This window comes from Panthera onca, chromosome B3 (assembly GCF_046562875.1).
Source record: "Panthera onca isolate mPanOnc1 chromosome B3, mPanOnc1 haplotype 2, whole genome shotgun sequence".
Taxonomy (NCBI): Eukaryota; Metazoa; Chordata; class Mammalia; order Carnivora; family Felidae; genus Panthera; species Panthera onca.
In genome coordinates this window covers 87,597,006-87,610,099 of record NC_138344.1, presented here as the reverse complement: position 1 = coordinate 87,610,099, position 13,094 = coordinate 87,597,006, and the positions used below count along the sequence as shown (strand labels likewise).

Here is a 13,094-nt window from a genome sequence, read left to right as displayed (position 1 = left end):
AAGATAATTACAAACTGCAAAATTAATGAACCTCACAAACCTAATGTTGAACAAATATAAAAGAATCTGTTTATATAAAACATAAAACAGGCAATAACCATTATCCTGATTCCTAACAAAATGCCATGTTCATAGATTGGAAGACTCAGTGGGGTCAATTCCCAAATTAATCTGTAGATTCAAAGCAATTCAGTCAAAATCCCAACAATTTTTTTGTGTGTGTGGATATTCAAAGGGTGACTTTGAAATTTATATGAAAAAGCAATAGGCAAGAATACCAGCAGAGTCAAGTAAAGCAAGGTGGAAGAATCTGCTCTGATATTAAGACTTAATATGAAGCTAAGGTATGCAAGACAGTGGTATCAACTCAAGCATAGAATAGACCAATGGAACAGATGAGAGAGCTTAGAAAGAGAACCATGAATATATGGATACTAGATATAAAAGGTGGTACTGCAGAGTAATGTAGAAGGCACAAACTTTTCAGTAACTGAGATTGGGCAATTTTACATTCACCTGGAAAAAAAGAAATGAGAAATAACCCCCAAATCACAGCATACACAAAAACCAATTCCAGGAAAATAATCGAGTTACATGAGAAAAGGTAACACAGCTTCTTAAAGATAAAATATGAGACTATTTTCTTGACCTTGAAATGAGGAGAGGCGCTTAATTTTTTAATTTTTTTTAAATGTTTATTTATTTTTGAGAGAGAGAGTGGGGAGAGGGCTAGAGAGACAGGGAGACACAGAATCTGAAGCAGGCTCCAGGCTCTGATCTGTCAGCACTAAGCCTGACACGGGGCTCTAACCCACCAACTGCGAGAGGAGAGAAATTTTAAATAAGACACATAAGGAATCAACCATAAAAATATGGATAAACTTAATATTATAATCAAGAAATCTTTTTTAAGTTTATTTGAGAGAGTGGGGGAGGGGCAGAGAGAATCCCTCCGGGTCCACGTGGACAGGGCCAACAGCACAAAGTCCAATGCAGGGCTCGAACCCACGAACCATGAGTTCAAGACCTGAGCCAAAATCAAGTCAGATGCTTAACTGACTGAACCACCCAGGTGCCCTACAAATCTTTTTTTTTTTTTTTTTTTTTTAACTTTATATATTTATTTTGAGACAGAGAGCATGAGCAGGGAAGGGACAGAGAGGAGAGAGAATCCCAAGCAGGCTCAGTGCTGTCAGCACAGAGCCGGATGTGGGGCTCGAAATCATGAAACTGAGAGAGATCATGACCTGAGCCAAAATCAAGAGTCAAGACACTTAACCAACCGAGCCACCCAGGAGCCCCTAATCAAGAAATCTTCTTAATCCAAAAAAAATACCATTAAAAAAGTGAAAAGCCAAGCTACAAAGTAGAAGATATTTGCAGTGCATATATTCAATAGACTTATTTCCAGAATAAATACAGAACTCTTAAAATCAAGAAGAGACAGTCCCCAAAGAGGATATCTAAAGGTTTTTTTCAAAAAATGGAAAACATAACATTAGTCATCTAGAAAATCCACATTAAAAAATATGTAACTTGTGACCTAGTGATTACACTCTTAAATATACCATATATCCATGCATATGTTTACCAAGACATGAATGTTCTATAGCAGACTTGTAAGACCCTAAAATTGAAAACAATCTCAATATCCATATACTGGTGATAAATATTAAGTGACATACAAAAATGAGTCACAGAAACATGTGGGCAAAAGAAGTCAAAATACAAAATACATTATGATCTCATTTATGTAGAGTAAAAAATAGGAGATGAAAAAATAAACCAATGTTGAGAATGCATGAATCACTTTCAAAACTATGAAGGAAACCAAGTAAGTGACTACCATAAAGTCAAGATAGCGTTGTATAGAAGATAAACTGACATACTGTAAAATTTTGAAATTTGAGCAAACAATTTTGAATCTGGGCAGCACTAAACTCCTGTCAAGAGCTAGGGGAAAGGCTCTTATAGAGCAGACAGGAAGCAAAGCAAGGAAATTATTTGATTGGCTATAGCTGAAGCAATTGCCTTATCTGTGAAAGCCAAGTTGGCTGTTTGTGATTGGCTGTCTGTAGGTTTTCAATTTCCTAACCTTGAGGCACCTCAAGGAATTTACTGTTTTAGGTTTTAGTTTGCTGAAGTAGGCTGCCATGGATTAGAGCTTCCTTGTTTTATTACGTGGTTATGGTAGGGCAGGAAAGGGAGGGAGAAGTCATTGGAAGGGATTCTTGGGCCCTGGCAATGTTCTAGTTCTTCACCTCAGCAATTACATAGCTGTCAGCATTCTAACAATTCATAAAGTTGTATATGGTGTTTTGTATACTTGTCTGTTAATCTCAATAAAAGAGCAATCTGTTTATCCATGTATGAGTCAGTTACTTAGGAATACATTTCCCAAATGATATCTAAGACCTTTATGGAAAAACATTAAAGGAAACTGAATAATGGAGATATTCATGTTCAGAGTTTGGGTCACTCCTAACCCACTCATATCCACTATCCCCAAACCTGTTCATTCTAGTCCTCATCTCAACTAATGGCAATTCATTTCTAGTTGTTCAGGTAAAATCTTTACTCATCCTGACTTCTCACAACCACCATAGTCCACCAGCATATGCCCTGGGAAATATCTTTACCCAAAACCTGATGACCACTTTTACAACTTAAACATCTTGGTTTAAGTCATTATATTTTGCCTAATTATTGCAATAGTCTCGTTTCTGTTCCTGCTCTTGGCCCCATTTCATCTTTTCTCAGCACAGCAGCCAGAGTAATTCTGTTAACATAAATTTTATTATCACTTCACCTAAAACTCCCTTTAGACTTAAACTGGCCTGTAATGCTTTGTACCAGCTGCTCACCTACCCCCATTACCTCTCTGAAATACTTTACAACCTTTCTCCTTGGTTACTCTGCTCCAGCCATAATGGCTCCTAGCTGCATCTTGGTTCACTGTTTGAAACAAGCATACTTTATGTGCTGGAAGAGACGCAACTAAAGTTGGAAAGACAGATTGAATCACAGAAGCCATGTTAAGGACTTGTTGTAATTTACTTATAAATTGCCTATAATGCACAAGGCCCCATCCTAAGTATTTGAAATAGAGCAATGGGTTAAAAATAATTTTAAAAACCTTGTTCTCGAGCGTGCATTCAAGTGAGAAGCAAATAAACCAAAGTACAATGTTAACTATATGATATAATGGTAAATGTTATGAAAATAAAGCAAGTGGACAGTGATGGCAAGTAGTGATTTTAAGAAAATCAGAGTAGGGGCGCCTGGGTGGCTCAGTCGGTTGGGTGTCTGACTTCCGCTCAGGTCACCATCTCGCGGCCCGTGAGTTTGAGCCCCGTGTCAGGCTCTGTGCTGACAGCTCAAGCTCAGAGCCTGGAGCCTGTTTCAGATTCTGTGTCTCCCTCTCTCTCTGACCTTCCCCCGTTCATGCTCTCTGTCTCAAAAATAAATAAATGTTAAAAAAATTAAAAAAAAAAAAATCAGAGTACTCAAATGGCAATAGGAAGCAGTTGTAGGCATTTGAGTATCATTTTTTGGAAAAGATAATGCTAGGGGACATAAAAATATTTAAGAAATTTTCAGATTTCTCAGGTTTATTTTTTATCAAGTTGCAATCTTCTTCACTGACTTATTAGTACGAAGATCCAACCATGTAATTTGTTTTCTAGGCTAAGTGCTTTAATGGAATTACCTCAAGAAGGAAAACTGGTTAAGACTTTACTCAAGGATTTAAAGTTCTTCTTTTTGGGGGGGCGGGGGGGGCAGCACCTGGGTGGCTCAGTTGGTTAAGCAGCTAACTTCGACTCAGGTCATGATCTCACGGCTTGAGTTCAAGCCCCGTGTCCGGCTCTGTGCTGACAGCTCAGAGCCTGGAGTCTGCTTCGGATTCTGTCTCCCTTTTTCTCTGCCTCCCTTGCTTGCTCTTTCTCAAAAATAAACAATAAAAAAATTTTTTTTAAATGTTTTAAGTAATTGAACCCCAAAACATTTTAAGGACTTGTTCTGACAAACACTGGTTCGTATTACTTCACCATATAATCATTAGTAGCTTTACTTTCAAATTTATGTCAATTTATAATTTATTACTTTGGTGGGATTTGTTTAATGTAATTACTAAAGTGTATTTATGTATTTATTGGAGTTCTAGAAATAGTGCATAAATGAGCCCTATTTGGAAATACAACTCACTGAAGATAAAATTATCTTCTATGTGCAAACCTTGGGATTTCAGTTAATCAAGATGTTTCCTAAACAGCTCCTTTGATGTCTCCAAACTAATTTCAGTCCTTAGTCTTGAGCCCTATCCATCTTCTGCTTCTAAATTTTCCATTAACAATAATTTATAACATCTAACAGGAGGACCCCATTATCTCTTTTCCCTAGGAAACTGTCATTGCTTTTACATTCTTCTTGTATCTTTGTAAGGAACCAATTACATGGTTCTCTGAAAATAAATTCCATATAATTTCACTTCTAAGGACAAAGCATTAATTGGAAACATCAAAAAATCAAAGACACACCCCCCCCCCCACCACCACAAAAAAAAAAAAAAAAAAAAAAATCCTTCAGTTTTAAAAATGAAGTCTTCCAGGGGTACCTGGGTGGCTCAGTCAGTTAAGTGGCTGACTTCGGTTCAGGTCATGACCTCGTGGTTCACAAGTTCAAGCCCCACATCGGGCTCTGTGCTGACAGCCCAGATCCTGGAGCCTGCTTCAGATTCTGTGTCTCCCTCTCTCTCTCAAAAACAAATAAAACATTAAAAAAAAAAAAAAAAAAATCTTCCAATTTAGAAGTGCATATCACTAGTTACAAAATTTAAAATGGAATTCTTGGGGTGCCTGGGTGTCTTAGTCAGTTAAGTATCTGACTCTGATCTTGATCTTGCAGTTTGTGAGTTTGAGCCTGCATGGGGCTCCACGCTGACCACCTGGAACCTGCTTTGGATTCTGTGGTCTCCCTCTCTCTCTGTCCCTCCCTTCTCTGTCTCTCTCTCAAAAATAAGCGTTAAAAAAAAGAATTTAAAATAGAATTGTGTGTGTGTGTGTATATATATATATGTATATATATATATACATATATATATATACACATTAAAATTTAAGATAATTAAAAATTGAAATTCCAAAGATCTTTTTTTCTCTCCATGCATTACAGCCCCATTACCACTTTCAACAACTGAGCTTAAAGCCAAAATTAATTCCTGAAAAGCATCATGACAAGTGTTCAAGTTTTCCAGGTAAAAATGAGTGAAAATTTTTACAAAGGATCTTAATACATACAATTATTTTACATTCATCTAATAAGGATTTTAAGAACCAGGTTACATTTACGGTCATCCCTTTTAAATTTTTACCAACCTTTTCCTTATCATGTTATACAGGATAAAATTTATACTACATCCCAGAAATTATTAAAATCCCCGGATGAAGTTACTCGGTGGAAACTAGCCCAGGAACGCAGGTAGCTAGCTCTGCAGTTTCAAAAGTTCTACTCACTTACTGTTTCATAATTATTCCAAGAAGGGATTTTTTTAGAGTACTTGAATATGTCCTCTTATATTTTTACAGTGCTGGAAATACTTATTGACATTTTCACCATCACCATTTACTTGTCAAGGGAAGAAATAATATTCAGTCAAGCCTAATACTAGTCGATGTTATGAACTCAAAGGCCATTTGCAATTAAAGTGCTCTCTTGTATAAAAGCATCAAAAAGTTAATACAAGTACTAGTCTTAAGCAGTCACACAAGTCTAAGCCACATTTATTTGCACATGTATAGTAATGGCAACAGATACTCCAAATTCATACAAATTGATAAAACAACAAAGTTAATCACTTGGTACACTTGTGTGTTATCTTGCTTACAGATTCAAGTGTAGATGAACTTCCTTCATTCTGTAAACTTTCATACAATACTTAAACAAAAACTCTTGAAAACACATATTGGCATGTTTCAGTTAGAGCCAACACAAAAGTTAAGACAAGACCACAAACTCAAAAACCAAGTTTAGAGTATACTTTTCTACCTCCCTCCCCTACAAAGTGATTATTTTCTTCAATAGATGTATATGCTATATCACACAAGTAGCCATGAAGACAAAAGAATGATGCTCCCATAATCATGAAGAAAATGCCAACCAAATTATACTGTTTTAAGTTATCTACCAAATATATGACTTATATATGAGAAACAGGGGGAAATGCTTAGATTAAAATAACAAGGGAGATTAGAAAAAAATAGTAAATGACTTCGAGAACTATGTTCCCCCTGAAAACTGCAAAGATCTGACTTTGACAACTCAAAATAATCATCTAAGGCAAGTAAAAGTGAAGAAACCCTCAAAGACATTCTAATCACGTTCAGTATCTAGTGATAAAAGCTGAAAATGATATTAAGAGGGTATTTATTATACAAGTGTCAACGAGGACATCCCAAAACTAATGAAAGAAATGCACATTTATTTCTACAAAAGCAAAGTATGGTACAGAATTAGAAGGGAACAGACTTAAAGATTTACCTATTAAAATATACAGATTCTTACTGAAGAGTATAGGATTATTTAAAAAAGATGACAAGGGATGTTAATCTTTTTTTATTATTATTATTTTTACATATTTTGGAACCTCACATAATTTTGATAAATAACTCTTACAAAATTATGCAAAAAGTACAAGAATGTCTGGTAAACAAACAGTCTGTATTTTCCAAAAAGATTTTTTACAACATGCAATTCTTAAGGCAGCATCCTCCTTACAAGGAAAGGTAATCCTTTTACTCATCAAGAAATCTTCTGCTGCAAAGAATAGGCTAAGAAAGCCTGGCTTCTTCCATTAACGCCTTTTGTCTTTCCTGTCTGATTTTCGGTCTCTTTCACTTCTTGAAGATCTTTTGCCTGATCGACTACTCTCTGATATAGACCTCTTTCTGTCGGACCGAGAATTCTTATCCTTTGATCCTTTTGTATCTCTACTACTACCACCTTTCGAAGATTTGTGACTTCTTTCTAGTCCTGATGTATCCCTTCGCTTCCGATCCACGCTCCTTCTGTGCTTTCTATCTCTATTATGTCCCCGGCCCCTACTCCGACTTCTACTCTCACTACTACTAGTAGTGCTGCTGCTACTGTCTCTGCTGCTGCTGCCGCTGGTGCTGGAGCTGCTACTGGAACTACTTCGACTGCTACTGCTGCCACTGCTGGAACTGCTTCCACTGCTGCTACTGGTTGAGCTGCTACTGGAACTACTACTGCTACTGCTGCGACTTCTACTCTTGCTGGTTTTATTTCTAGCTCGACCTCTACTTCTGCTCCTAGTTTTGGTTTTGCTCTTGCTCTCTGGATGTACTGTTAAGACTGACTCTACCATCACCTCAGTGAGTTTTACAGATTCCACAGGAAACTCCTTCCTTTCAGGTAGTAAATGCCCTTGCTCCTGAATAACCTGAATTGGTGGCTGTAAAACAGCTAATGGCAAAGTCTCAGGATGAGAAAGAGGCTGAGGTTGGAGTACTGCTTGGGATTGGGGCTGGGACTGGGACTGGAGCTGGGGCTGGGACTGGGGCTGGGGCTGGGGCTGGGGCTGGGACTGGGACTGGGGCTGGGACTGGGGCTGGGGCTGGGGCTGGGACTGGGGCTGGGGCTGGGGCTGGGGCTGGGGCTGGGGCTGAGGCTGGGGTTGGGGTTGGGGTTGGGGTTGGGGTTGGGGCTGGGGCTCAGGCTGAAGCTGAGGCTCAGGCTGGGGCTGAGGCTGAGGCAGGGGCTGGAGGTGAGCTACAGGCTCAGGCTGAGGCTCAGATTCTTTCTCTTCTTTCTCCTCAGGCTCATTTTCCATTTCTAGAGCACACGCATTCTCTTTCATGGGAGAAAGAGATTTACATTCTTTATCTGGCTCAACTTCAAATTCCATTTCTGGCTCCAGTTCTTTGCTAGTTTCATTTTCTGAAGGTTCTACACTTTCAACTTGATTGATTTCCATTACCTCCTGCTCAGTAATTACATTTTTGACACTCTCAACCATCTCTAGCACATCCATAACTTCGTCAGGTTGACTATCCTGCTGCTTCTCACTTTCCCTTATCTCAGTTTCCTCCTCCATCTTGACCTCCATTTCCTGTTTTTGTTCCTCCTCCTCCTGTTCTTTCTCTGCATCACTATGAACTATACCTATTTCCTTTTCCTCTTCCTCTCCTGCTTCCTCTATTTCTACATCATTGTGCTGATTACCTGTCTCCTCCAACTCTTCCTCTCGCTGAGCCACCTTACCCTCTTCTTGTTCCGCCTTCTGTTCTTCATTACGCACCACCTGATGCTCTTTTTCCTTCATTGATTGTCTTCTAGGCCTAGCCTCCATTTTATTTATTTGTTCTGCAAATTCGATGCGTCTACCTTCAAATAAAGCTGAAGGGTAAAAACATACATGTATAAATAATTAAAAATCCTCAAACTCACAATTTGACATTTAGTCACAAATTGTCATCAAGCTTTATCTAAATGTCTTTTTGTAAAGAGATAATGACACAAGACTGATTAGAGCAAGTAATTACAAATTGACATAAAATGACACAAGCAAAGATCCCCCCAAAAACCTATTATCAGTAGGCAACTACACCACATTATCCAACTGATGGAAAAACAAAACAATTTTTTGCCATTTTACTTCATGCTGGATGAGAAATTTTGTTTGAAATACAATCATTTTTATGCTATCATATCATGCATTAATTTTTCTGATCCCAGAAAAACACTAATCATCTAATCACCATCTCAGTAGTGTCTATCCTTCCATGTGTGCTCTATGGATTACATCAATGTTCACTTTTGTCTTGCTTCATTAGCATTTATATCTGGCTAAAAAGAAATCCTCTCATTCAGACACCTAAGAAATCTATGTACATACTGCCTAAAACATGGTAAGTTTCAGGTTAAACTCCATCATAAATCAAACACTCCTGCTTCAAACCCATTACGATCTCACAGAATCTTTAAAAAAAAAAAAAACACTACTGATACACAATTACAGGAAACACGTATACGTTGAGTGTATCACCTTATTCGTTAAGAAAATTTCACTGTATCTCTACATGTACACTTACCATTCATTTTTCTCTGTGACTCTTCTATTAATTTTTGGGTAGCTGGACACATTCTTCCAGGAATATAGAACAAATGGGGCTTTGTCTTAGTTCTTATATATTTAATTATCTTGGCATTATGCTCATTCCATTCCTCTTGCTAAAGAAAAGGTAAAAGGTCAGGTTTTTGTAAACATGAAGGATTACCAATCTTAGAATTCCAATTCCGAACTACTACTCACCAGCTGCGCAAGCTCAACCTTCTGTTCTAAAAGCCGCAGTTCTGTCTGTTTAGCACGCCTCTCTTCAAACAGTTCTCTCCTCTCATTTTCAACTTGTTTTCTTTCTTCTTCTGCCTGCACTTCAAGTTTTTGTTCAATTTCCTGGCGCCTCTTTTGCTGAAAATAAGCGATTATCTTTAACAACTTATTACATACCGTGATTATATGAAACATTACTATTTTACTAAGTTATCTGTATAGGTTTCATATTTGCAATTCAGGATACCAGCTAAATCAAACTTAGTACTTAGCATTTGAAGCTAATCCCAATTTCTCTTTCATGAAAGACTGAAGCCTTTCCATTTAAAAATTGAAATACCATGGACATTAGCCATACTATCAATAACTGTTCCATTTAACTTAACTTTTAGATAAGGTTCTTTCATAATTAACCTAAAAAAGAAGAGCACTGTCTTTGTAAGTTATCTTTAGTTATTCTTTCTCCCGAATCAAAGAATGTGACAGAAGGGACATCCTATTTTCGAACATGATGCTTTGAAGCCTTTTATATTCTCTAGGGAAGTTAACATATAAAAGCTATAATAGAACTTTATTAATCTATAACTGAATTGTTATCTCCCTTTCCACCACAGTTCTCCCTTGAGAATAACTTGGGTGTTCAACACCAAGGACACAGTTTTGTAGGTTTAATAAAACAAAAACTTGTACCAAGATTGCATAGTTAAACAAACTGTGGACGGCAGGGAATGTTTAGGCTTTTACTTCCAGAGTGCTATGTGAAATTAGTGAACTACAATGCTGATTGAGTTCCACTCCCTTGTTTGAAAGAAAGTACTTTGGGGCGTAAAGAATGACAAGTCTTCTCCAAGACCACAAAATAAGACTGTTGTAGATCTGGGATCAGAACCCAATTCTCCTGAGTCACAGACCAAGGCTCTTGGCTCTATAAAGAGAAGTTCATTCTGTTACTTCACAGGACCTCAAAAAGAGACCAGCTAAAAATATAACAAATTCAGAACATTTTATAAGTTTTTTTCTCAGCTTCATTTTAGGCTTACAATTCAGTCTCAAGAGCATTTCCACTCTTTTCAAAACATGTAATAAACTACTTTGATAACTTAAAGGAAGCAAAGGAAAATTGTAAATACCCTTTCAGTAGCAACAGTGGATTCTTGTTTAAATTTCTGAAGAGTGCCCATCAACAAGCCAAATATTCGTCGGTTCCTAAAGAACAGAAAGAAAAATTCAATTTCAGTAGATTCCACTTTTAAGCTCACCGTTTCTTAAAAGAAACATACTACAGGCACTTGAACAATTTTTAAAGATAAATTTTCCTAAAATTGCATTATTTGACAGGAATTTTCTCACACATAAAAAACTAAAGATACCTTTGCTTTCCCTTTTCATCCATATTTTGATCCTGGATAAGGTCTCTACGTGTGCGTTCTTTGGAGGTAGCTACAACTGAAGACTGCAAAGCTGGCTGCAGGAGAAAACAAATCTCAGTAATTTAACAAGCATATTCAAGGGTGGCACTCCAAAACATACTATGATGGTATAGAAAGTTCTTTTGATCTCAGTTACCTTTTTAACATCATCATCCTCTGGGTCGCTTTCTTGGCGTGATTCTCTTCTTGTCCGACGCTCCCCGCCCAGCCTAACATAGAAGAATTTTAAAGGCCAAATTTTAAAATTTGATTTAAGTGCATACCAAGGTCAAGTGATTATTTTTATTATGACTTATTTCTAGAAGTCTCATTTTATCAGTCTCCATCCCATTCTACTCTATCCTCTGGTAGTAAAAGGATAAAATGTGTCACCAGTGCTTAATGCAAATATTGATATCCTGTGTTTCTCAAGTGGTTAAGTTTTTATAGTACAAAGCAAAAAAGTGGCACAAACTATTTTCTCAATCTTATTCTTCTCATGATCTTTATTTTGGTAAAATGTCTGTTATTGTTAGTGAAGAACTGAGTTCTGAGGGACATCGGCTTAGTTCAGTCAAACGTAAAGGGAACAGAATCAAGGGAAGTGGTATACTGCTCAACTCTAACACAATAGAACAGTATTTATTAAATACTTAAACTTACATGCTACCTCAGAAAAGAGCATACAAGAATGTCTTTGGAACCTTTCCTCCAACGTACCTAGTGACTGCCCCTTCAAGGTCTCTCTGTTTGGCTGGGGGTCCTCCTCCACTATCTGAGAATCCACGCCTGCAATTAAAAATGTGCAACAGAAAACACTTGAAATTTAAGATAAATGATATTTCCCTTTAGCAACACAATTTGAGTTTAAAAAAAAAACCCTTCTAATTGTAGCAACCACAAACAAGCATTCACTCCAAGATGCTTTTTATCACTATTTTAAAAACCACAAAAATAAACCAAGTTTACACAAAGCTGGTAGTTAATGTATTCTTCAGTCTCTAGTTTTACATATAAATGAAGTTCCAAGACAAGTACACGGAAAACTACAGCTGATCACAGCTTTAAACAAAACACAAACATTTCTAACATTGACCCTACCACGAATCTTTAGACCAACACTTAATTTAGTATTAAGTCTGTACAATCTTAGCATGTAAATTAAGTCCTAAGAAAATCTTACCTCAGCAATAAACTACCACGTCCTCTACCTCCACCAGGACCAGAAAGGGCCAGCAATCTGGCTTGGATAGGCCTAAAAGATATTTACAAACCAGTAAGAAAACCATGTAGACTTATCTGATGTTACCCCACATTCCACGGATGCGGTACATCAGAGAAAAAAGACCAGAAAGGTTCAAATAACACGGTTTCAAATACACGTGCTTGAAACCAGACAGGAAATACTATTTTAACTCCCTTGTTTTTTACAAAACCAGCATCACAGGAATTATATTTACCTCATTGCCACTACCCACTAATAAGCTTGGATCAGGCCCGAATTTCGCCAACTCCAAGGAAGCTGCACGTGGGCAAAAGCCTGCGGGGGAGAGGCGGCGGCCCGCGTCCCAGGAGGGTCTCTGGACCAGCACCAGGCCGGGTAGCCGCCGGATGGGGAAGGGGCTTTGTGTTGCAGTTCCCGGCCTGCAGGGCCGAGGGCGGGAATCGGCAGCCCGGGCCTTCCAACACGGCAGGAAGCCATCCGGCATGGCTAGGACCCACTTTCCTTCCTCGCGCACCTGAGCCCCGAAACCTACGTCGAGGACCTGGGAGACTCCTCACCTCGTCCAGGACGGGGTTCTACCGCCGTCCCGGGAACAGGCCTCGATGTTCTAGTCTTCTCAAGGCTGGCCGCCCTTCCCGCCCCCAATTCACCCCAGCTTGCTAGCTATCTCTCGGACCCGGCATTTCTCATCCACCTCTTACCTCACGTCATTCGGATCCCGTCCGGTGAGCTTGCGAATATTCTCATCCACGTTCTTTAGGCTCTCTTTGGCCTTTTCTAGCTGCTCCTGCAAAGTTCTCACCGCGACCGCCATCTTCTCTCTGCAGCAGGCTTCCAGACTGCTCTACAGGCCGCGCCTGGCTGTGTCGCGCTGCGAGACGCGAGAGGACTGACAGCAGGGCCCAGCCAATGACTATAGGCGTTGTTTTTCGGCCTCAACCACTCAGCGTCCGGAAGGGGGAGAAGCTGACGGCCTCTGTGGCTCGGGGCCAATGAAAAGTCTTCTAGGTGGTTGCCTCCCTCCCCAATTAGAAGCGGGTGGTGGGGCCCCGCTTCTAGCGCAGAGCAGGGGCGCGTTTGAGAGTTCCTGGGTCCTCGAAGACGCCGGCTC

General features: G+C 38.9%; 1 protein-coding gene across 1 annotated transcript; it reads right to left on the bottom strand.

Moving 5' to 3' along the window:
• Positions 1–5,762: 5,762 nt before the first annotated feature.
• PNN (pinin, desmosome associated protein) lies at positions 5,763–12,940 on the bottom strand. Its single transcript, XM_060619589.3, has 9 exons — positions 12,685–12,940; positions 11,942–12,013; positions 11,479–11,547; positions 10,916–10,988; positions 10,720–10,814; positions 10,480–10,555; positions 9,332–9,487; positions 9,111–9,249; positions 5,763–8,415 (listed from the first exon to the last, which is right to left on the bottom strand). The coding sequence occupies exons 1-9, from the start codon at positions 12,795–12,797 to the stop codon at positions 6,851–6,853; spliced, it is 2,358 nt and encodes a 785-aa protein (XP_060475572.3). The 5' UTR covers positions 12,798–12,940; the 3' UTR covers positions 5,763–6,850.
• Positions 12,941–13,094: the final 154 nt, after the last annotated feature.

Coding starts and splice junctions, on each gene's coding strand:
- PNN (XM_060619589.3), bottom strand. CDS start 12,797: ATGGCGGTCGCGGTGAGAACTTTGCAGGAGCAGCTAGAAAAGGCCAAA. Junction 12,014..12,684: donor CGGGATCCGAATGACGTGAG/GTAAGAGGTGGA, acceptor AATATCTTTTAG/GCCTATCCAAGCCAGATTGC. Junction 10,556..10,719: donor GATGAAAAGGGAAAGCAAAG/GTATCTTTAGTT, acceptor TCTGTTCTTTAG/GAACCGACGAATATTTGGCT.